At 55.3% G+C, this 22,727-nt stretch overlaps 9 protein-coding genes across 9 annotated transcripts; 7 read left to right on the top strand and 2 right to left on the bottom strand.

The window, feature by feature from the left end:
* Positions 1 to 362: 362 nt before the first annotated feature.
* MDM12 (Mitochondrial distribution and morphology protein 12) lies at positions 363 to 1,637 on the top strand (the record flags this gene model as incomplete). Its single annotated transcript, XM_036642823.1, has 1 exon — positions 363 to 1,637. The coding sequence occupies one exon, from the start codon at positions 363 to 365 to the stop codon at positions 1,635 to 1,637; it is 1,275 nt and encodes a 424-aa protein (XP_036491973.1).
* Positions 1,638 to 1,799: 162 nt separating this feature from the next.
* VPS28 (Vacuolar protein sorting-associated protein 28) lies at positions 1,800 to 2,689 on the bottom strand (the record flags this gene model as incomplete). The annotated part of the gene is made up of 3 exons (XM_036642822.1): positions 1,800 to 2,189; positions 2,259 to 2,495; positions 2,606 to 2,689. 3 exons carry the CDS (start codon positions 2,687 to 2,689, stop codon positions 1,800 to 1,802), a joined length of 711 nt encoding a protein of 236 aa, XP_036491966.1.
* A 373-nt stretch (positions 2,690 to 3,062) lies between these two features.
* Positions 3,063 to 5,432, top strand: CGCS363_v010972 (putative NOC2 family protein; the record flags this gene model as incomplete). The annotated part of the gene is made up of 1 exon (XM_036642821.1): positions 3,063 to 5,432. The coding sequence occupies one exon, from the start codon at positions 3,063 to 3,065 to the stop codon at positions 5,430 to 5,432; it is 2,370 nt and encodes a 789-aa protein (XP_036491967.1).
* A 625-nt stretch (positions 5,433 to 6,057) lies between these two features.
* On the top strand, positions 6,058 to 8,646 carry CGCS363_v010971 (uncharacterized protein; the record flags this gene model as incomplete). Its single annotated transcript, XM_036642820.1, has 1 exon — positions 6,058 to 8,646. The coding sequence occupies one exon, from the start codon at positions 6,058 to 6,060 to the stop codon at positions 8,644 to 8,646; it is 2,589 nt and encodes an 862-aa protein (XP_036491968.1).
* A 3,775-nt stretch (positions 8,647 to 12,421) lies between these two features.
* Positions 12,422 to 13,405, top strand: CGCS363_v010970 (uncharacterized protein; the record flags this gene model as incomplete). The annotated part of the gene is made up of 1 exon (XM_036642819.1): positions 12,422 to 13,405. One exon carries the CDS (start codon positions 12,422 to 12,424, stop codon positions 13,403 to 13,405), a length of 984 nt encoding a protein of 327 aa, XP_036491969.1.
* A 902-nt stretch (positions 13,406 to 14,307) lies between these two features.
* Positions 14,308 to 15,657, bottom strand: GCN5 (Histone acetyltransferase GCN5; the record flags this gene model as incomplete). Its single annotated transcript, XM_036642818.1, has 3 exons — positions 14,308 to 15,354; positions 15,462 to 15,583; positions 15,645 to 15,657. 3 exons carry the CDS (start codon positions 15,655 to 15,657, stop codon positions 14,308 to 14,310), a joined length of 1,182 nt encoding a protein of 393 aa, XP_036491443.1.
* A 404-nt stretch (positions 15,658 to 16,061) lies between these two features.
* CGCS363_v010968 (uncharacterized protein) lies at positions 16,062 to 16,416 on the top strand (the record flags this gene model as incomplete). The annotated part of the gene is made up of 3 exons (XM_036642817.1): positions 16,062 to 16,200; positions 16,259 to 16,313; positions 16,371 to 16,416. 3 exons carry the CDS (start codon positions 16,062 to 16,064, stop codon positions 16,414 to 16,416), a joined length of 240 nt encoding a protein of 79 aa, XP_036491345.1.
* Positions 16,417 to 16,536: 120 nt separating this feature from the next.
* On the top strand, positions 16,537 to 17,570 carry rad1 (DNA damage checkpoint control protein rad1; the record flags this gene model as incomplete). Its single annotated transcript, XM_036642816.1, has 2 exons — positions 16,537 to 16,714; positions 16,768 to 17,570. 2 exons carry the CDS (start codon positions 16,537 to 16,539, stop codon positions 17,568 to 17,570), a joined length of 981 nt encoding a protein of 326 aa, XP_036491344.1.
* Positions 17,571 to 18,731: 1,161 nt separating this feature from the next.
* On the top strand, positions 18,732 to 19,034 carry CGCS363_v010966 (uncharacterized protein; the record flags this gene model as incomplete). The annotated part of the gene is made up of 1 exon (XM_036642815.1): positions 18,732 to 19,034. The coding sequence occupies one exon, from the start codon at positions 18,732 to 18,734 to the stop codon at positions 19,032 to 19,034; it is 303 nt and encodes a 100-aa protein (XP_036491343.1).
* Between the last annotated feature and the right edge of the window lie 3,693 nt (positions 19,035 to 22,727).

The following is a 22,727-nucleotide window of genomic DNA, read 5'->3' as shown; positions in this document are numbered from 1 at the left end:
AGATACCCAGTAATGACATCAATGACCCCAAGGTATCTTTACACGAATAGTCTCGGCATGAGGTGGTGCATTTCCTGAATTGACGTGATGTGGAACAAACCGTGTAATTCTCAGGTGGATGTAGTAGGGTGGTTCTCTTGATTCACAGGCACCATTTAGGGCCGCTGAGCTGCTGCACAGGTCACTAAACGCTTTCAGTGGCGTTAGCAAGGCACCCTGGCATGTACCTAGCCTAGGTAGAAAGCTCAAACCCTGTTCAACCCAAACAACGTCGATTCATTTCACTTCGTGAGCCTGGTTCTACAAAGTCGCAAACATTCCAAATTTGCTTACCACACAAAAAACGGCACGGCACACCTCTGATGTCGATAGATCTAAACTGGGAGACGCTCACCACGGGCCCCGATGGCGAGGCTCTGGCCCTCCGGATCCGCGACTTCATCCACACAAAGTTCCAGGCGGTTCCACTGCCGCGCTTCATCAAATCCGTAAAGGTACACGACTTTGAATTCGGCGCCATCGCGCCCGAGCTGGAGCTCAAGGACATCACGGACCCTCTGCCGGATTTCTACGAAGAGAACCCAGACATCGAGGACGACGAGGAAGAAGATGAGGACGTCCCCGAGCCAACGCCGCCGACACCGCAGCAGATGCCCAGCGAGCTGAGGGCGGCTGAGAGGAAAACGCAGATGGAGGATATCTCGGTGCCGCCGAGACTGAGAACGCATCCGCTCCGCGGCCAGTCTGGCGACTTTCCGAGCCCGTTCTTGGGGGTGTCAACGCCGGGGATTCTGGGCGGGACGTCGAATTTGCACTATTTTCAGTCCCATCTTGGGACGGGGTGGTCCGGCACGCAGACGCCTCTCGCGGCGGTAGCTGGCGCGCACATGGGTAACAGGCTGGACACCTCAGCCGTCGTGTCGCCCGTGAGCTCGCCGCTGCTCAATGGCTACTCGCCGAGCCACAGCCGTCATGCCTCGTTGAGCTCGATATCACCCAGCGACTTCAACCCAGCGGCGTTTGCCCAGCAGCAGCAGCTGCAAGACCTGCGGGAGAAGGCGAGCGTGTCGACGTTGGCACCCACATCCGCCGGGGCGTCGCGGCCGCCGACAAGGGATACGCACGTCCCTGCCGATTCTGCGCCGATTCAGGAGGAAGAAGACGAGGAACAGGACGAGAACGCGCCGCGGTTCCGGGAGCCCAGGCCGGAGGATTTGCAGGCCGTCTTCAGGATCCGGTACGCGGGCGACGTGCGGCTGCGGCTGACGGCCGAGATCCTGCTCGACTACCCGATGCCCAGCTTTGTGGGGATTCCCGTGCAGCTGAGCGTGACGGGTCTTACGTTTGATGGAATCGGCGTGATGGCGCATATCCGTAAGAGGGTGCACTTTTGCTTCTTGAACCCCGAGGACGCTGCGACTGCGGTTGGTGTGGACGAGGCGGGGCCCACGGAGCCCGGGAAGAGGTTTGGCGGGCTGTTGCAGGAGATCCAGGTCGAGAGCGAGATTGGGTTGAGGGATGGCGGGAAACAGAGCCTCAAGAACGTGGGCAAGGTGGAGAGGTTCGTGCTGGAGCAGGTGAGGAGGATATTCGAGAACGAGTTTGTGTATCCCAGCTTCTGGACGTTTTTGGTGTAGACGTCGGCGTTTGGGTTCGTTGTTTGTTAGCATGGCATCAAAAGTAAAGTCACTGGGCAGCGCAACGGTTGGAGCTGAAAAGGCACATGCATGATTGCTCTACAATGGTATCTACTTGCAAAGAGAAGAACTATCACCCCTCTCGAAACTCGGAAAAGGTCATCAAGTGAGAGTGCTCTTGAATCCTTGGTAGGCTTGCTGGATGTCCATTTCCAGCTCACGGGCCTGCTGCTCGCTCAACTCATCTGTAGCCTTCATCTGGTTCAAAGTGATGAGCCACTGTACAATCTTGCCCCTGCTGTCAAAGTCGCGGTCTGTGACCTTGTTGACGGACTGGATGACGTCGGAGAGCAGGGGGTGCAGCTGGTCCTTGGAGAGGAGGCCTAGCTTGACGGCGTCGAGGAAGGTGATGAATTCCTGAGTGGCCTCCAAAATCAAGGCGCCACTGGTGTTACCTGCGGCAGCGGGAGCCGGGGCGGCGCTGGAGGAGGCGTTTACGGTTGTTGAGGGCATGCCGACGCGGATGCGCTCCGTTGCGCGGGGGACCTCGAGCTGGTAGAATCACATTGTTAGCATTGGGGTTGTCAAGAGCGGTGGCTTGTTGTTTGAAATGGTACGTACGTCCCATTCCGCCTTGAACTCCTCCAGGCCTCCAAAGGCCTTCGCGACGGTTTCGTCGGCCAAGATGGACTTGTATTGCTTCAGAGAGCGCTCGCAGATCTCGGTGTAGTCGGCCTCGGGGATGGCGTCCTTCAGGAATGCCTTTTCGAGCTCGTCGAGGGTGACGATGATGCTGAAGATCTCGGCGAGCGAATCCTGCAGGTCGCGCTCGGCGCGGGTGTCGGCCAGCTTCACCTCCTGTTGCGAGGCATCGTCATGTTAGCACGGCTGCGTTGCGCTGCGGGGGGCGGGGCAGATGACATGGTCGCTCGCTGGGCGGTGGAAGAACAAGAGAACGGGGACGGTACCTCATCGAGATTGATTGTTGCTGACAAGGTCGTATTCGGGATATAGCTATGCGGCGTAGGCGCATAGGACTGCCGGGGCATCATCTTTGCGGCTGGGTTCGAATCGTCGCCGGCTTCATGGTCGATCGGCGGTCGTCAGGCACAGCTTCGCGGGAGCTGTTGAGCTGCAGTGATTGTCGCAGTGGCCAGGCACACCACCTCCAAGACAAAGTCAGACAAGGGTGTCCAGGTTCCATTCCGCAGCAGGAGCCTCAGCGTTGGACGTGGGGCAGCTTGTGGCGCTAAGGCCATAGATGGCTTAGCGGGACTCGACGATAAGATAAGCTCCTCCAAAAATTTTGCTGAGCGTTCTGCCATTGAAGTTCCTGTTCCACGGTCCCTGCAGCCGCTTCCTTCCTCTCCCACCACTCCCCAATAGCAGGATCCCAATTGACCGGCCCCGTCCGAACCGTTCACCATGGGTTCCTCCAAGAAGAACCTCAAGGCCACGAAGAAATTCGAGAAGAAGCACCTGAAGGGTGTCCTCGACAAGAGGAAGGAGACTGCGAAGATCAAGCAGCGCGCGCAGGTCAAGGCCAAGAAGCAGTCGAAGCGGCCCAAGGATGAAGAGTTCTTCAAGGGCGACCCTGCGGCGAAAAAGCCAAAGGGCAACCAGAAGGATGCTACCGTGAGCGCCATGAGCGTCGACGACTTTTTCCAGGGCGGCTTCGAGGACATCATCGACAAGAAGAAGGGCAAGAAGCAGACTGGCAAGCGGAAGCGCGATGCGCCGGAGGGAGACGACGAGGACTCGGACGCAGGCAGCGGCTCCGAATTTTCTGTCGAGGACCAACCCGTTGGCAGCGACAGCGAGGACGATGCCCAAGACGACGACGATGCGGACGACGAGAACCTCGGCATGACGCAGGCGGCTATGGACAAGCTCGCTACCGACGACCCCGAGTTCTATAAGTTCCTGAAGGAGAACGACCCCGAAGCCCTCGACTTCGACGAGAACGCCGACATGGCCGAGATCGACGAGCTCAGTGCCGGCAGCGACCAGTCCGATGACGAGCAACCGAAGAAGAAGCGGAAGAAGGCCAAGAAGGAGGCCGAAGAGGAGGTCCTGCTCGACAACGAGCTCACACGCGAGATGGTCGCCAAGTGGAAGAAGTTGATCTTGGAGAAGCAGAGCTTGCGCGCTGCGAGACAGATCGTGCTGGCGTTCCGCTGCGCTGCCCATCTCAATGAGGACGACGCCGAGGAGAGCTCCGCAGCAGCGCAAAGATACAGCATCAACAGCCCTGAGGTGTTCCACGACGTCTTGATCGTCGCCCTGAAGCAGATTCCCGCTGTCGTTTCCCACCACCTTCCCATCAAGGAGTCTGCCTCTGGCAAGATCTACGTGCCTACCGACTCCAAGAAGTTCCACACTCTCTCGATCATGATCAAGACGTTCACTGCATCCATCATCCACCTACTCGGCACACTGTCCGACGACGCCACCCTCAAGCTTACCCTCGGATCATTAGAGCCGCTCGTGCCCTACCTGCTTTCCTTCCGAAAGCTCCTCAAGGTCCTTATCAAGACGGTAGTCAACTACTGGGCCAGACCGGCAAGCTCGGAACCCACAAAGATTACTGCTTTCCTCGTTCTGAGAAAACTGGTAGTCATTGGAGACAAGGGCGTTCGTGAGACCGTTCTTAAGGCGGTTTACCAGGGACTTGTGTCAGGATCCAGAGCAACAAACATCAACACCATTCAGGGCATCAACCTGATGAAGAACTCTGCCGCAGAACTTTGGGGCATCGACCAAAATGTCGGCTACACGACGGCCTTCACTTTCATCCGCCAACTGGCCATCCATTTGCGAAACAGCATCGTGAAGAAGGAGAAGAACTCGCACAAGATCATCTACAACTGGCAATATACCCACTCGCTCGACTTCTGGTCATGTGTACTTGCCGAGCACTGCAGTCCCCTGAAGGAGGCGGAAGCGGGCAAGGAGGGCCAGTTGAAGCTCTTGATTTACCCCCTCGTGCAGGTGACTATGGGTGCCATGCGCCTCGTCCCCTCCTCTACGTTCTTCCCCCAACGTTTCCACCTGGTTCGCTCCATTTTGCGCCTGTCTCGCGCAACAGACACTTACATTCCCCTCGCCTCCGCGCTCCTCGAGGTCCTCGACTCGGCTGACATGAAGCGTTTCCCCAAGGCGTCATCCATCAAGCCGCTCGACTTCAACCTCGCTTACAAGGCGCCCAAGTCCTACCACCGCACAAGAGTCTACCAGGATGGCGTTGGAGAGCAGCTCGTTGAGCTTTTCAGCGAGTATTTCACCATCTGGGCGAAGAACGTTGCCTTCCCCGAGTTCTCCCTGCCTGTCATTATTCAGCTGAAGCGCTGGGTTAAGCAGGCGCGTAAGATCAGCACGGGCAACAAGAACAACAAGGTCATCTCCATGATCGTTCTCTTGGTGCAGAAGTTGGAGGCCAACGCCAAGTTCATCGAGGAGAAGCGGTCAAAGGTCGAATTCGCACCCAAGGACCGCGCTCAGGTGGATGCCTTCCTCCGCGACTTTGACTGGGAGAAGACGCCACTCGGTGCATACGTCGTCGTGCAGCGCAAGATGCGCGATCAGAAGGCCAAGGCTCTGGAAGAAGCGAGAAAAGAGGATGAGAAGAAGCGCAAGGAGGAGGAGAAGGAGGCTCTCGCTGCCAATGCCGAGGGTGATGATTCCGAGGAAGAGTACGGTGACGAGCTCATGGACGGTGAAGATGGCGAGGATGCCGATGACATGGATGAGGATGAGGATGAAGAGGACGATGTCATGGAGGATGACAGTGAGTAGACAGTTGGCGAGTGAGGTGTGTAGTAAAAGTGTTTTGCGGCGCCGAACAGGACGCTGGTGTTTGGGAATATCATGGAGGCATATGCAAATAATTTAAGAGGCTACAACTCATTCCAAGCGGCATTTTCTTTTTCCCTTTGCGTCGTTGAAAGTCTTGAAACAATGTGAATAGCGTCGTGGATGTGGCTTGAGCTGTTGCGTTGATCTGCAGCAGGCAGTCCCTCCTTAGGTACCCAAGAATGATGCAAAGATGGAGAAGGGGGTGGAAATTAGCACAGACGACGAAGCACAGGCAACCAAACCCGCCTTACAGCGGTAAGACTGGGGCGTTTTCACCGCCCGTCCTGCAACTGCACCGCTGTAGCGTGGCACAGGGCCGGAATAGGCAAGCAGCGAGGCGAGGGGGCCTGTTGATCCATTCTCCTGATGGACAGACGTCTGCCTAGATCGCCTACGGAACCTACATCTAAATTGACTTCATCCCTCTTCCTACCTGTCCTTTTCTCACAGTCCTCAGCTCTGTTTCCCCTTAAACTTATGACAAGACTGCAATTTGCAACAACTTTACAAACCGAGAACCTTACACTACAAATTCACCTGCATGAAGTGAGCGGTGATTGCAACCATGGCTCCCCTTGCTGCGGACCCCCGCCAGCTAATGGTGGTCCTCAACCCGGCCCGTCGCCGAGTATTCTACACGCTACTCTTTGATATTACTGGCTACATGCGCACGCAGCTCGAGCTCAGGGACGGCGAATACAACGTCTCAGCAGCCGCCAGCCCTTCACCTCAGGACCGCAATGCGGCACCCCTCTTCGTCCCGGACGCGGCGGGTCAAGGCGGTCGGAGCAGCCCAAGCCATCCAGACCGCGGAGGCTCCGGCGTGCACAGCGCCCAGCTTGTGGCTCTTCGTAAGGCGGCGCTGAAGCACTTCGACGAGTGGCGCAAGGATCTTCTGGACAAGGTCAAGGAAATTGCATCTGCCAAGGACGATGACAAGATCCTCGCTGCCCGTAAGAAGCGTCTCGACGAGATGGAGAAGCTTAGGCGGGAGTCTCCTAGTGCCGGGGAGGACTTGATGAACTTTGGGAATGCGACACCTGTGAACCCTGGGGCGAAAGAGGTTGACAAGGAGGTTGCTATCCTGCAAGAGCACTACCACCCTATCCCGAACCGTTTCACTACGATCCCGCTTGAAGATCGAAAGGAGATTCTCAGCTGTCTTTTGCTTCTCATTCTCTCGACTGGCTGCTACTCTGCTCATTCCAGAGTTCTGGCCCTGTACCTGTGTTCCGCCTTCGAGCTTCCCATCGCAGCTCTCATTCAGGAGGAGACAGAGATTGCCAAGTCCTTGGTCGAATCTTCGACTGCGGCCGAAAATCAGAAGGCGGGCATGTCAGCAGAGGCTGAAGCCGCGAAGCGACGTGAAGAAAACAAGCAGAGCCGCTTCTGGAAGGTCGGTTTGGCATCCGTGGCGGGCGCAGCCGTAATCGGAATAACTGGTGGTCTGGCAGCGCCGGTCGTTGCCGGTGCAATCGGTGGTCTCATGGGCAGTGTTGGCCTGGGAGGTGTTGCCAGCTTCCTCGGCATCTTTTGGATGAATGGCGCGCTCGTCGGCACTCTTTTTGGCGCCTACGGCGCCAAGATGACGGGCGAGATGATGGACACCTATGCCAAAGAGGTCGAGGACTTCCGCTTTCTCCCGCTCAAGGACGAATGGGGCCAAGACTATAAACGAGCAGATCCAGATGGAAAGCAAGGGGCACGACTCCGTGTGACTATCGGCATCAACGGATGGCTTACGGACGAGAGCGACATCACGAAGCCCTGGAGGAGTTTGGGCGACGAGTCAGAGGTATTTGCACTGCGGTACGAAATGAAAGCCCTCCTTGCTCTCGGCGCCGAGCTGGAGAACATGGTGTCGTCCTACGCCTGGAACTTTGTCAAGGTTGAGATCCTCAAGCGGACAGTTCTGGCATCCCTCTGGGCCGCCTTGTGGCCTGCCTACCTTATCAGTGCCGCCACCAAAATCGACAACCCGTTCAATCTCGCTCGGAACCGTTCAGACAAAGCTGGCCGTGTTCTTGCCGACGCTCTCATTGCCAAAGTTCAGGGGGAACGACCGGTGACTTTGGTTGGGTACTCCCTGGGTGCTCGAGTGATTTACTCGTGCCTCAAGTCACTTGCTGAACGAAAGGCCTTTGGGCTGGTCGATACTGTGGTTCTGATCGGAGCACCGGTTCCGTCTAACCGGGAACACTGGCAAGTCCTCCGATCGGTGGTGTCTGGACGTATCGTGAACGTCTACTCTGAGACCGACTACATTCTCGGCTTTCTGTATCGTACGACGTCACTCCAGCTGGGTATCGCTGGTCTTCAGGAGGTGAAGGACATTGATAGGGTCGAGAACCTCAACCTGAGTGCGGAGGTCAGCGGGCACTTGCGATATCCCAGCCTGATCGCCAAGATCCTGACTCGATGCGGTTTCCCCAACGTTAAGGGCGGCGAAGGAGCGATCGAAAAGGACGAGGACATCAAAATCACGGATGAAGAGGTGGGTTCTCAGATGGGGGAGCTTATCCAGCTTGAAGCACAGCCCGATCCCGCCTCTGAGCCGCAGCCGATCAGGTCGAAGCAGACCGCCAGGTTTCCCAACGAACTACGCCACCCTCTTCACCCTGATCCACCGGTGCAGAAGAAGAAGAATCCCAACCGCAACAAGGTGTCAAGAACTGGAGGCTCTTCAGTCTCGGAGGCTTTTGATCCCCTCGGTGATCAGAGCAGTGACCCTTTGAATCTGTCCTCCCTCAGTCAGAGCAGGAAACAGCCAACGTCACCCAACCACGAGGATCTCATGAGTCTAGATACTCAGTCACAAGCCAAGCAGTCGAACAGCTCGAGAGCTGCTGATCCCCTCAATCTTGGCTCGCTCGGCCATAATAGCGAGCAGACCACGCCCGCCAGAGCCCTTGAGAAGACGGTTGAACCGAGGAAGGAGATTGCTCTTTCGTCAAGACCTGCCCTTGGCCACTCATTCCAGAGCGACGGTGCGATAAAGTCGCACGCTCGTCCTGAGTTGCCTGTGAGGCCAAAGACGCTTCCTGTTCCAGCACAGGAGGACTCGGATGACGACGACGAGAGCTTCAAGGGCATTCAGATGGTGGACAATGACGGGGACATGACGACGTTTTCGGAGCCGTTGAGGGCTGATTAGCTTAGAACGCCAGGGTGAATTCTGGTAGAAGAACACGCATGGGACAACAGTACCCTTATGAAATATACGCCATGTTTCGGTCTTTAGTGTTGAGTTATGTGATCGCAAGCCGCACCCTTTTACCCGCGTAATGAGATGATCACCGACGGTATTGGTAACTTGACTTTTCTATATTCTAAAAGTCAGTTGCAGGTTCCCGCTATACTCACACCGAGTGGGAAGCAAAAATTATCTAGTGACAACAACCAGTACTTGAAGCCAAGTTGTTTCGTTGTGTACTTGACCTCTGACATCCACGTGCTGCAAATGAAGTATATCGGCGTGGACAGAGGGAAAAGCCACCTCAAAATAGGTCAGATGGCTTGAGTGACAGCCTGCCCAGTTAAGTGCCCTAAACCTTGATTTCTCGCGCACCAGCCACCGGCTGAACCTATGCTGTACTTTTGTGCTGTTTCCTATACCTTAGGTGGTTATCTATTCTATAGCGATATGTCACCAGTATGCAGTTTGCACTTGCTGGTTGTATGAAAAAGCCCATCAACTACTAGATGCGATTTACGCAAGACGAATGAGATCCACAGCATTGGCCAGTATGGATGGCGGGCTTTAAGCGTTGTTGGACATGGACAGCTCGCGGTTCAAGTGCTGCGAGCTGTGTTGAAGTTAGACGGCGATCAATCATCAAACTTGCCACACCATCAAGTTTACTCTTGACTTCATTTCCGCCGAAGTTCCGACGAAGGTACGTAATACAACAGATGCAAGTTGGCGAGTTGAAGAGGATTTTCTTTCGGTTTTTCCAGACTGAAGGGTTCTGCCAAACGTCATGGGCCTCCGCCCCTCAAACTCTATGCTTGGATCAGGGATGAACGATGCTGGCAGGGTAGATGCTGCTTGAAAGGAAGCGATTGCTTCGCCCCCGAGACTCATCTTGAGCTTAGTTCGGTCTGATGTTGTCGAAAGAGAAGTCTGATGATGAAAGAGGCTGAAATGTCATCTGCATGGCATATGATGTGGTCTGAAAAGAAAAGAGAGGCTCCGCTGTCGCTGACGGGCAGGATCTCATCCGGAGATGGAGCGTAATGCACCTGTCCGCAATGGCATGCGCTCCGACGGGTCTGGATCCACGATGTGGTCTTTGACGCAGATTCAAATCTGATTCTGAAGTCTCGCATCCATACATATGTAAGTATGTAAGTGGTGGCGCAGGTGTGTGGTTTGAGCTGCACAGAATATCGTTCAAGGCTCCGGGGCGTTGGAGAAGAATGGAACCAGTGAGATTGCGGATGGTTATGAAGGGGGGCAGGAGGAGAAGATTTTGGCCCTCGTGCATGAAGCAGAGGCAGGGAAGGACGGGATGTTCGCAGGGATGGCGGATCCTGCAGTATGATTGGCCCCGACGAAAGGGACCCCTGTGCCTGAGACGGGCAGGGGACGGGGTTGTAGGGCGGCTGTCGGGGTTCAGCGGCGGACCAACAAGGCGGTCAGTCGAGGTCAGATGAGCGTGGGCCACGGTCGGAGGGGTTTCCGACCAGCGAAGCAGGCGGCATTGCAGGGAGGACAGTGGAAGGCCGGCTTGTGAGTTGTGAGTTGTGCGTTGTTGTTGTAGTCGGCTGGGTCGATGAGTGGCCGGTCATGTTTGCGAAAGGCAATCGTGGGGGAGCGCCGTTGGCTCGGGTTCCGTCTGGCCGTGGCTACTCGTTGCGAAGCGAGGTCAGGCTGCCGCGGGTCTCAGTTATGGCCTCTGTTCTCGGCGCCCACAATCCTTGTGCGATAGAGAGGAGGGGAAATAGCCGAGCATCGTAGTGCAATGGATGAGGGGCGGCGGTGCGGTCGTGATAGGAGCGAGAGCAGACTGCAAGTGAAATTGATAGGCGCCGCGCGGAGGCCTGTGTGTCCCGTTATTTCGATTTCAGGCACAGTCGTGCCCCGGCGTCAGCAAAGAAGAGTGAAGACGATGCGTATGTCATCATCCCAGACTGGTCGCTGAAGCGTGGAATCAGACTGACTCGGGTTGCCCCTGTTCCACGGTCATGGTTTTTGACAAAAATTGTTCTGACTTCCTGTCGAGCTTCTTGACGAGAGATGAGAGCAACGCGCAAATCTCAGGATGAGCAGCGAGGGAAACGATACGGCAGAGACAACAGCCTCAAGAGACGAACATCGCTGGCAGTCGTTAGGTTGGCGACGATCTGGGCGTTCCAGGCCATGCAAGGCGGGTGGATTCAGTGGTGGTTTTGGGCGTGCAGATGACTGTCCAAGACCTTCCGGGTTAGCCTGGGCAGAGGGACTCCGGCATATCCAGTCCGGTGGATGAGAATAAGGAACGCTACCGCCGTAGCCAGCACCCGACTGGTATCCGTGGATGGCAATTCGCCTTGTCTGGAGCGGTACCCGTTGCCCGTGTAAGACGACCGCGGAGACTTGTTAGGGGTCCAACCTTGGAAGTACCGAGCGCACAGCGCAGAGTGCGGGGCGACATGCCGCGATAGTTGCCTCTACTGAGGTGCATAGGAGGAAGGTTCACACCTTGCCGACAGTCCAGTGTTCGTAGACGGGAAACTCAATCCATGGAGCCGCCGGTTGGGTGACCATTTGGGAATGAGGAGTAGTGATTCAGGAACGTGCGTCGAGGCCTGTTGGTGATGATGATGGTCCTTTTGACTTTTTCTTAGGCAGACCAGCCGATACGGCCAAGGCAGGAAGCCACCTGGTTCGAGAGGCACGGAAGGCAGGCACCACCACCAATTGGCAATCTGAACTGCCTGCCTGCCTGCCTTACTGGTGCGGCCCAGTGATAGGTACCTAGATACCAAGGTACCTTACCGCGAGAATCCATCCATTGGCACGGTACTTCCGTAATGTAGAAGGTGCTGGTATCTTTCCCTTTTTTTTCTCCTACTTTTCGGGACCTTGCTGTCTTGTCTTGATGGTGGTGGGCGGTGCCTGTTTTATTTTTGTCAGCTAAGGCATTCCCAGCCCCGGCCACCAAATCCTGGTCGTTGTGTGTTTACGGTGACCAGTCCTTAAGGCAATCCACGCCCGAATCCCCGTTCCACGTCCACGTCTTCCAGGCCGTCCACTTTCACGTCCCACGACTGCGTCCCACCAGTGACCCGACAGGCCCACGATCAAGTCTTCAGTGTCCAGTGCCCTGTGTCCGGCGTCCAACATTCAATACCTGACCCGCATCCACACCCTGCATCCTCATCCCCGTCTTCGCTCCCAACTCAGCCCGCAACTCACGCAACACACCTCCCACCCGCCTCTCGCCGTTGCCTTCCGACTTCTCCCCGGCCACACTCTTACCTTTTCACGCAATTCTCCTCCACCGACACCTCTTCAACCATCTTTTTGGCCTTCAACTCTCCAGAACCCGTGCGCACAAAACCCAACAAAGGACCGCCCAAACACCCGATACCGTTCTTGTCTTTCAAAACCTCCTTCTTCGGACGACCTAGCGACGCCGCTGCGACCCTAGCTCCCTCCCGAACCCCCTCCTCACACGACCTGACGCACGACCGGACCGACGACAACAGGGAATCAAAACCGTTTTACGCCCTGCAGTTCCCTACCGAAAGTTTTTGCGTCCTGCTACGACCATACTCTGCGTCTTCACGCCAGCTTACGACGACAAGACGACAAGACGTCAATACAGACCGTATCAGCGACTCATTCCTAAGATTCCCACCAAGCTCTGTCGCCCTTACACCCTGCGCCCCGATTTCAGCCATAACTACAGTCCTCGTCTCGCCATAGCCGGCGCAACCTCAAGATGAAGGGACGCCCCGTCGACCAGCTCGTTTACGAGCACATGTTTCCGAAGCCACGCGCGAGCGATCCCCAGAACTTCCATGCCCTTTTGCAGCGCAGCCTCATCCTGGAGGTTCGTCAAGAGGTCCACTCATTCTACGGTCACCTTGACACCCAAGAAGCAAAGTACCCAGGGCTCGACTATTGCAACCCCATCCACCGCATTCGCCTGAGCCGCTGGACCTGGCACCGTCGACTGTTTCGAGCTTTTGACAACCTTCGCCTGACTCACAACGAGATTGCAGGCTTGACAAAGTGGGAGGGCACAAAATGGGCCAAGGAGCGCTTCGAGAAGGAGCAGGGCATTACCATTCGTGATACTGCTGGTGACGGGTTTCCGGACTGGGTCGAACCAGAGGATCGCCCACCCGTACCCAGCCGCAATGCGAGATCACAGTCAGTAGAGACGGACGATGCGACGGACCCCGGCGATGAGGACATGGATGGCGAAGAAAGCGACGAGGAGCTCCACAGTGTTGGTGAGGCCCTGAATCAAAGACTAAGGGAGAGGGCAGCGCAGCGGGAAGCTGGAGATATGTCTACCGTTCTCGATGAGGAATGGGAGCAATGGCTAAAGAACGTTATCGAGAGCGGCGAATTGCCGTTCATCAGCAGCAGCCAAATTGCACAGCGGGGAGTTGCCGACGCTGCCCCGACCCTTTCGCCCTTTCCTCCTGGAATGCTGACCGCTGCCCGAGCTGGACAGTGGCAAGCCATCCCTGATTTCCTTCACGACATAATCCGCCGTACTCTCGAGTCGCAAAATCCCAGCGGCGAGGATGATGTGTCTCCGCCACCTCATGCCAGAGAGCGCAGAGGTACTGACGAACACCACATTGGTGGTATTGCAAGTTGGCGACGAACTCATTCAGGTCTTCGTCTTCCGGTTGGCGATAGTGCACCCGCCCCACCACTGCATCGCGCAGCGCAGGCTCCAGGCGCTTAGGAAGTCCTGGGTCTCACCCCCATTCTACAACAAAATACCCCAAATTCCCCAATGACCCCGCGGGAGCTCGCACAATACACAGAAAACACCACAGCCGACTTCCCACTCCCACTTACCTATCCGCCTTTGGTCACGCGAAGCGGCTTTGAAGAACGCTTGGAGAGACTTCAAGCGGCTTTTCAGCAACTCCAGGACCGCCAAAGGAATCTTTGACGTAGCCCGAACTCGAATCTGGCTATTGAACACCTGAACATCATTCGGGGTTCTCTTTCTGGGACTCTTTCAAAAGGAGCAGACCAGATACTACCTTACACTAGATATGTTTCGAGATTTCTGGTCATAGGGGAGATCACCCACCAACTGCGAAAAGCCCTGCACAAACATCACTCGGTTATTCCCCCTGGCGTTGGAAGGATTGTATTTCATTTCCTTGTCGAGGACTTGCGAGGTCTGCAACAGTGACTACAAGGGATTACGAGAAAACGAGAAATATGCATTCGAGGGCCTGCTCCCAAAGATGCTCTCTTGTGTTTAGCGGAGTACCCTTGACTACAAAAGCGGTAATTTGATAACAATTCAAACATGATATGACGTGCTTATTCTCTTCTTTTTAAGCAAGCGTGATATTTTGCCTCGAAGCTTCAAGCGTATGTAATGGACATATCCTACAGTAACAATGCGGACGCCCTATCGTCCGTAAACGCCTTTTCTGCCCCAAACGCGCCTTGAGCTACTTGGATAAACATGAAAACCAAACCTGCAGGCTCCTCAAACAGGATTCCCAAGCAGACCGACGCCAACTCCTATAACCCTTGCCTGAACCGCCCTCCCGTGCTCATTACACTCATGAAGCAACCTGTGCCATGTTAAACCTCTTTCGCGGTGGAACTCCCCCCGCCTTTCTACGGTTCGAGGTGAGACCACTCGGGAATAGCCTTGATCTGCTGCCACATGTACTTCTCCAGCTTGTTTGCACTCTTCGCATACGGCGTGGACTCGTTATTGTACTTGCGGCAGTTGTCGAAGATGAGCTTGGCGTCACGGATAAAGTCCTCGGGAGTGGCGTACTGGTCGGCCTCGAGCTTCGTCTCCATGGTGCTGAGGTCCATGGGCTCCTTGATTACCTCGTAGTAGTCGGCCACGTCGTCCTTATTGACGGGCACGAGGAAGGGCCAGGCAGACTGGTGGTTCTGCAGGTCGTTGAGGAGGTGGAGGAGCTGGTTGTAGTTGGGCCCGTGGCGGGGCTGGCGGGCGAGCTCGTCCATGTCGGGAGACCAGCCGGAGGCGCGGATGGCGTCGATGCTGAGGGGATCGATGGGCTTGGCACCGCCCTTCCACTCCTTTGGGGGGGCGTGGACGATGTGGGATTTGGAATAGGCGCGGATCTTGGCCTGCACGCACTCCTTTTGCTTCAAGAGCATCCTACCCATCTCGAGATACCTGATGCGCGGCAGCATTGAGCACTGCATAATTGTGCCACCTTCGTAGTCCTTGATATATCCCATCCACACGCTCTTGTCAAGCGTGATCTCCTTAGTAAACCCTTGCTTTTTGAAGTATCCAATGGCATAGTTGTCGGCGTAGGTGAGGAAGTGCATCACGTCGCTCGTGGCCTTGACGTAGTCCTTCAGATGGGACATGAGATGCGCACCGTAACCCTTGACCTGCTGATCGGAGCTGATAGCACAGAAGACGATTTCGGCAAACTGGCGGCCTTTGAAGGGGCGGTAGGTGATGCCGCCGACGACTTCGAGGGGCTTCTTGACGATCGCTATGGACAAGTGGGTCCGGTCGTATACCAGACGCGCGATATAGTCCTTGGGCATTTTTGGTAATTGTTTTTGGAAGATGCATTTGAGGCCGGTGAGGATAATGAGGGATTCGCGCGCGTTGTCGTTGTTTACCACGCGGAACTCGATTTCGCCGGTGCGCTCTTCGATGACGGCGGGCTGCGCAGGCGGGTGGTCAGCTTTGCGGGACCGTGGCAGAGGGGGGGCCGTGGTGAAGGTCTCGACGCGCTGGGAGGATCGCGACCACAGACCAATACAACACATACCTTTTCGGGGAACGGAATAGGCTTCATTGCCGGCTTCTTTTCTGGCTCTGCCGACTCATTGTGCTTCACCCGCTTGGTCGCGGTTGGCGAGGACGGGTCGTCCTCGGCTTTGCGCTTCGCGTCTGGATCGTCGCGTTAGGACACTTTACGCAGCATAAGTCTAACAAGCATCATGCGACTTACTTTCTTCCTTCATTTCGACCTAAATAGCAAGCCTTAACAGGCCTTAATCGACTAAATTTGTCAATGGATGTTGTCGTGATGCCTGAAGGTTGATGACATATCGCGCTAGGCTCTGATGTTTCTCCGTGGCCGGTGTCCGCAGAGTGGGACCGGGGGATGTGCTCTGCAGGGGCAGACAGGATGGCGCTAAGCCCTTTCTGTTCAGGCCACAGTTCAATGTGGGCCGGCCTGGAGCTTCGAACACGTTTGGGGAAGCTGCGACCTTCGTGAGCTTGCGCACACCAGCAACACCTTCTGAACACCACTGGCAGTGAACAACTTCGCGCAAGCAAAGGACCGACCACTTTCTCGAGATACTCGACACGCCAATTGATCCCCGAACGAACAAACAAATCCCTCTCCTCGACCACCTAGCAGATGGACTCCTCCCTGCCCCAGATCTGGCAAGCTGCTGCTAGCACGCCGTTCCATCCCGCCGTTGCCAAGGACTCGCAATTCTTCATTGCCTTCCTGCTCCTCCTCGCGGGTATCTCGATCACCGGTGTCTTCGCTCTCAGTAAGAAATCTCCCATTCCTAGCAGGAACCCAGAAAATAATTCTAACTTGCCAAACAGACCGATCCCTCACCAACATCCCGGCCCTGGGTGTTCCTGCTTCTGCTGCCATTGCGTGGGTGTTTCTGCCTATGCCTCGCCGTGACTTTTTTTGCTGACAACGCTTGCACAGATTCGGAACGGTGTACATGTTCTGCGCGGTCGGAGTTTACGTCTAAGATACCCCAAGAGTCATTTCAATTCGGCAGCGGCCTTGTACTTTAGAAACAACCAAGAGAGACCTTCCATATCAACTGCCTCCACAATTCGGGTGATTCCACCTGCAAGTTTTACACACAATGTCGGGTGCGTTATCACAGGCCGGAGCGCAGCCCGAGCCCATCTTTCGGGCTGTAGCGTCCTCGACGAAACCTCTCTACCAACTACTCAAGACTATCAATTTCACCAACAAAGTCCATGTCCAGCTACAGGAGGACGGTATCAGATTTGCGGCTGACCTTTCGAGGGTCTTGCAAGGTATGATCAGCGTCGACGGGATTTTTGAACAGATGGTAGCTGACGCAACCTAGGTACTGCGTTCCTCGACAAGAAGCTCTTCACCACGTATTCCCTCGACCTTGGTGACAGTGCCAATAGCTCGCAACCGAACTTACCCAACTTTCAGATTGCGCTGCCTGCCCTGCTCGACACCTTGCAAATATTTGGTGCCGTCGATATTGCGACCCGCACACAAAGGGCGGAACAAGACTCATATCACAGCAACATCCGTAACTACCGTCCAGATGCGTTTAGTAACCAGGCTCTGGGAATCGGCGGCACTTGCAGCTTGATATACAAAGAAGAGGGCGGTCAATTTGACATCGTGATTGAGGAAGGGGGCGTCAAGACCACGGCAAGCCTCACGACATATCTGCCGGAAATCCCAGAGGAGATTCCCTTCGATCGGGACAACCTTTCTTTCAAGATTATTATGCTGGCGCGCTATCTGCTCGACGCGCTGGCCGAGCTGGCCCCCACCGGACCTAACCGCCTTACCATTGCAGCCTCGAGGGCTTCGCCATACTTAACCCTTTCCGGCGCCGGCGATATGGGCAGCTCCAGCGTGACCTTCGCCAAAGGACGCGAGCTACTGGAGACTTTTTCGATCCACGAGGCATGGTCGCAGTCTTACAAATTCGATCTGATCAAGTATTCCACCGAGGCGATGCGCATCGCAAGCAAGGTCAGCTTCAGAGGCGATGATCAGGGGGTTTTGAGTCTCCAGTTCATGGTCGAGCAGGAGAATGGGATCAGCTTCCTGGACTTCCGGTTTGTGCCGTACATCTCTCACGACGACGACGAGGATGAGGAGGATGAAAGCTTGGACGCCTAATCAGCTTCGCGGGGGCCACAGTCCTACGGGGAAAAGCGCAAGCGAGGCAAGGTTATTCCGATCGGTGGATGTCCCGATGGCCGTAGACGGGCCATTCCATCTGACTATGTCCATGATTAGCTAACACGATATGGCTTTGCCCTTCCGCATCCGTCGAGCCCAACAATGACCCGTGCTCCCCATTCCCGAGTTTAGAGCGAATAACATGTAGCTAGCCTTTCCTCGAAGAACTTGGCTTCGAGTCCGCAGGACGCCTCCACGGGAATGACAGCTCTGGCCCGCGGACCAAGTGGCCCAGGCTCCTGTCAGTATGCACGCTTGTTCACCCGTCCGATTTATCATAGCGGTAGGAATTTGCCCACTGAGGCCTCAACGCGGGAAAGTGACGTGTCTGGCGTCTAGTGGGAGGCCATTCCAAGAGCAGCATTCCACAGCCCACCACGGCCACCAGCCCAAGCCCCAAATGGGCGGAGACCCAAAGGCTTGGGTCGCCTACTCAGTGGGCGAGCGAATCGGAGGTGATGAGAGGGAAGAGAGAGCGAAGAAGTTTTGTTCGCAAACGGCAAGGGCGTTGGCGAGGCGTTGAACGGACATTGTTGATGTCTCGGTCAGAAGAGTTTTCTGACTGGACACTGCGGGCCATCCGACCGGAATGCTCACGCCGACTGGCAGTGCCGTGGTGCGTGGCTGTCCTCTTCTCCTCACAGGCGGCAGTTGGGCAGGATATTTGCTGCTGTCTGTTTGCGGAAAGCCGCGGTCACCTCTTCCCTCTTGCGGACGTAGCCATCGTGAAGCCGGCCCTGACTAGACCACTTTTCCTTCCCAATCGTATTGTCGACTTTTGAACATTCCACCTGAGTGGATTAGAGTTTTTTCCCCTCTTTCCTTTGACTGCGTATCCGTTTGTCGTTCAATCGGCAACCCGCAGTTCGACTCACTCTCGCGTGTCTTGGTATGTCAACCGTCGAGATCTTCTTCGACTCTCTTGTCTTATAAATCCAAGGTCTCACCCGCCCTTCTGCAACCGGACTTCCATTCTCATCATCAGCTTCAGCATCAACAATCACCAGCTTCCAACATCTACTCTTCAGCTTTCAACCAAGCAACCAACAACTTCTCTACCCCCGAAAACCTTCGTCGAACAACCCCCAAAAAATCAAGATGTTTTCCCCCAAGAGCAACACCAGCAAGCGCAGCAGCTGGTTCGGCGGTGCCTTCAAGAAGGGCCACCGCAGCTCCAGCTCCCGCGACTCCGTCTCCTCCTTCGCCAGCTTCACCTCAAAAAGGACCAGCCGCAGCTCCTCCCTCTCCTCGCTCTTCTCCAACGGCGCCCCTGAGGAGCAGGAGCGCCTCATGGTCGACGAGCCCGTCAAGAAGACTCCCTACGTCCCGAGGCACGCCGCCAAGTCTTACATCAAGACGACGACGAACCACGAGATCCGCGTCAACAGCGAGATCTTGTAAAAGAGACAGACAACCACATCCATTCATCGATACCACTTAATACCACACACAAAGATACCCGGAAGAGTTCAACTCTGCAGTCCACTCGGACGAAAAAAACATCAGAAAGATAATCAGCAACCAAAAAAAACTTCCATTCAAAGAGACCACCAATATCATCGCCGCGGTTATTTTATGCAGTCATCACCAGGCGCTTGCTACCCTTGTCACTTGACGAGGCGCGATCGGTTCTTCATTCTTCAGTGGCGTTTAGAGATGGGAAAATAAGCCGGGTTTACTGGCAACAGGGGAGGGAAAAGATCTCTGGAGGAAGAGAGATATTTCTATCGCTACTCACAGTCATTGGTCGCCCATTGGCTTGGGATTTGGAGCGAGGATGAGATTTGCGACTTTAGAGGAGCATTTTGCCCGGCTGCCCGGGCCATATAGAGAGAGAGATCAATACTATAATTGTTAAACGAACTTGCCGATGTTACGGTGTCGTCCCGTGCTTACTCATATCCAAGCGAGCGCTTAAGCCGGCGTGAGGCAGTCGCAGCCATTTTTACTTGAATTTCATATAGCCTGATGACTTTGCGGCAAGAATAATATTAAGAGAACAACCAGGACGGGCAAGCGCCGGGATATATCCAGATCTTGTGGCAATATGGGCAAGATGCAGAAGGTCTCTCCACAAGGGACCGACGGATTCGTTCCCCGGTTCCTATCTACCCAAACTCGTTTCATGGGATTTCTTTCTACTGTGCATATCGGTCTAATCAGTCTTTCTTTCCTGAGTTTACTGTAAACGAATCCGTATGGCACCGATTAAGGAGTCAGTCGCCATCTGCTAGCCACACACGGCGACCTGGTTCCATCTTCTGCATCTCTCACACTGGGCTGGCCTATCAGGCTTACTGGGTTGGCTGGCAAAGATTGGGTGGAAACTAACGGACGTATATAATTCGTATAAATTTCGATACGATTTTTTCTATCTGCAGGCGGACCTTCCTCGGCCAGATCGGGAAACCTCAAAATGTCTCGAAAGTGTTGTGAGGATCGCGTGTTTGCCAAGGTGGAGTGCTTTTCTTACGTCCGTATGGCACCAATAAACAGAACAAATCTACCGTCTATCCGTACGGGGCTTACGAAACCACCGAGACAGGCATTTAACATGAGGGGGCCAACCGGCCGAAAAAGCAAATACTGGGAGATGGGAGAGAGCTGGATCGGCGGCACGCATTCAACTGTGCCTGTCTCAGTCCTCAATGCGAACCGTGGGGCACGTGGGACATGGGTGTTGATTACTGCGGTGAGCAAGACAACAGCGGGCTGTCTGTCCAGTTGGTTCTTTTTGGCTGTACGGATATGAACTCGTTCTTACGGACGGACGGACTTTCGGTTCAGCTTCGACCAAGTTTTTGTCCTCGTCCCCTGCTTGTCATTCCCATGCCTGTCATCCTTATTGGGGTTAAGGTTTCTCATGGGGAGTTGGGTATATAGATTCTGGTGGTATTCTAAGCCAAAAGGCCCAGGTATTTAGATGGAGGGCTGACGGCCCCCCCTGTTACCCATGTGCGGCGGCGGCGACGGCGGCAGCGGCAGCAACAGCGGCAGGGGTGTTGAGGGCAGCAGGGGTTGGCGGCCGATGTTCCATTCGAGAGGTCTGAAATAGAACGGCGTTCTGGGCATATGACGGAGGGCCGACTCAGGCGCCTTGCTGCACTTTGCAAAGATACGGAAACGCGAGCAGCTCGTGAATTATCAGCAATTTTAGCATACCACGCTGAACAACAGCATAAAATTTCTGTGTAAGATGAAGGAAGTTGCGGGCTCGATGGGGTGATGATCAGGCGTGGTGAGGGACGGCCGTGGCGATCGGGGTTGGAATGGGCAGAATGTGTGGGTTTGAAGAGTTTGCGTTGAAGAAAAAAGCAAAGTGACCGAGATTGTTTCTTTGTCGGTAATTCTATAATCGCGGTTGGTTGGAACGGGTTGGGTTGGATTGAGTGATTGTTCCTCCTCTCTCTCTCTCTCGCCTCTAGACCTGATCGAGGCTCATTCATCAGAATCGACGGGCACCTTGTCAGGAACCACCGGTGCACCCACTGGCCCCCGAACCCCGCGCGCTAGCTCCAGGGCACAAAGACGGTTCCTGCAAGGGCCAGGAACCTTCTCGACTCAGTGACAGGGCAGAGCAGAGGTCAGCTGGAGAGGCAAAGAGGGCGCCGTTGGGGCACAGTGGGGGGGGTTATGGCAGGCAGGCAGTCACTCAGTCAGTCAGGTCAACTTATTCGCAACTCGAGGAGAGCAGGTTGGCCCAACCTCTGCATGTTTCCTTAGCCACACCACAACCACAACACAGCCAACTGCTGAATGGGGGCGGCGCACTTCACTTTCAATACGAGTTCCTTTGCTTCTTCACCGGCTCATCCCAGCCAATGGAACCAACAACAGTCCATCGTCAACGTCACCGGGCATAGGTCGTCGGTCCAGGGTTCGTGGGTTCGCCGTGTCTTGCTTACGGCCGACGGCCGGGGGAAGCAGTCGACGGCCCCGTCTTCGCACGTCTTTCTCAAATCCCAGGTCCCGTCGATATCCTCTTTTCGCTCTAGCCTGTCTGGCCGAGTCTGGTGTCGACACCTTGCCGGACCGACTTGCACCTTGGATTATTCCGCTGGGAAAGCATCTTCTTGGAATTGCTTGGGTATGAAACAGGCCCCCGTCCTCTCTGCCACTACCACCCATGGACTTTTTGTCAAAATCCCAGATCGCGTCACCGGGAAGGCGCATGAGAAATGCGGCCGCCGCGGACTCTTTTTTCTTTCAAGTATTTTTTCTTTTTCTTTTTGCTTCCGACCCGCGCCTGCCCAGTCATCGTCGCCCCGGTTCGCGTCCAACCCCTCGTTCGGTCCTAGAGGCTCTGCAATGATCTGCTTTGCTCCGTATCGACAAGCAGCCCCGGCAACAAATTGATTGAATGACACTAGCACGTCTGGGTTTGTCTGTCTGCCTGTTGCTGTTAAAGGCCTTCTTGGTAGGGAGCGTGGAAGACCTCAGCAAGGTGGTATCTCAACCCCCTGTAGCTTGGCCGCCCAGCAGGACTACGTTACGTGCATGTTGATCCGGGAACAATCAATCGCCTTGCTATTGACAGATTGCAGGTAAGCTGCCGCCGCTGCTGTCTCTACCGCAGGCCCAGCAAGTGCTGAACCCTTGGATGATGATAACTCCCGGCAGTTGGACGTGTCAATCTGTCATTTCAGAAATGTCCGTCAGCAGTCTGTCAGTCAGTCGTTTGCATCTGCTGTGTTGGTGCTAGCATGTCCCTTTTCAACATTGTGGCATCGTCAGTCGCTGCATAGACGCAGCAAGGGCGCTGTCTGATCCCCATGGCTCCCTTGTCCTGTCACCGTTGGGGCCACTCTTGGGTGAATGCTGTACCTTGCTGGGCGCAAGCTGCGTTCATTGTCAGGCTCTACCAGTCGACAGTCTTTCTCTCCCCTGCTTCTACCTTCGCAAGTTGAACTCGTGGACAAGAGCTAGCGAGTCCTTGCCAGGGAGCCGGACCGGATGGGAATCCCACTGGTCGCCCATCACTGCACGTCGCCGCCTGCGTCGTCGTACAGCGAGGAAGTCCTCGAGTCGCATCTCTCTCAGGCCTGCAGGTGACCGATGGTCTCTCTTCGCGGTGCGACATAAGCCTCCAATTGC

This window comes from Colletotrichum siamense, assembly GCF_013390195.1.
Source record: "Colletotrichum siamense strain Cg363 chromosome Unknown KSG_Cg363_contig07, whole genome shotgun sequence".
Lineage (NCBI taxonomy): Eukaryota > Fungi > Ascomycota > Sordariomycetes > Glomerellales > Glomerellaceae > Colletotrichum > Colletotrichum siamense.
This window is presented reverse-complemented; position numbering and strand designations above follow the sequence as displayed.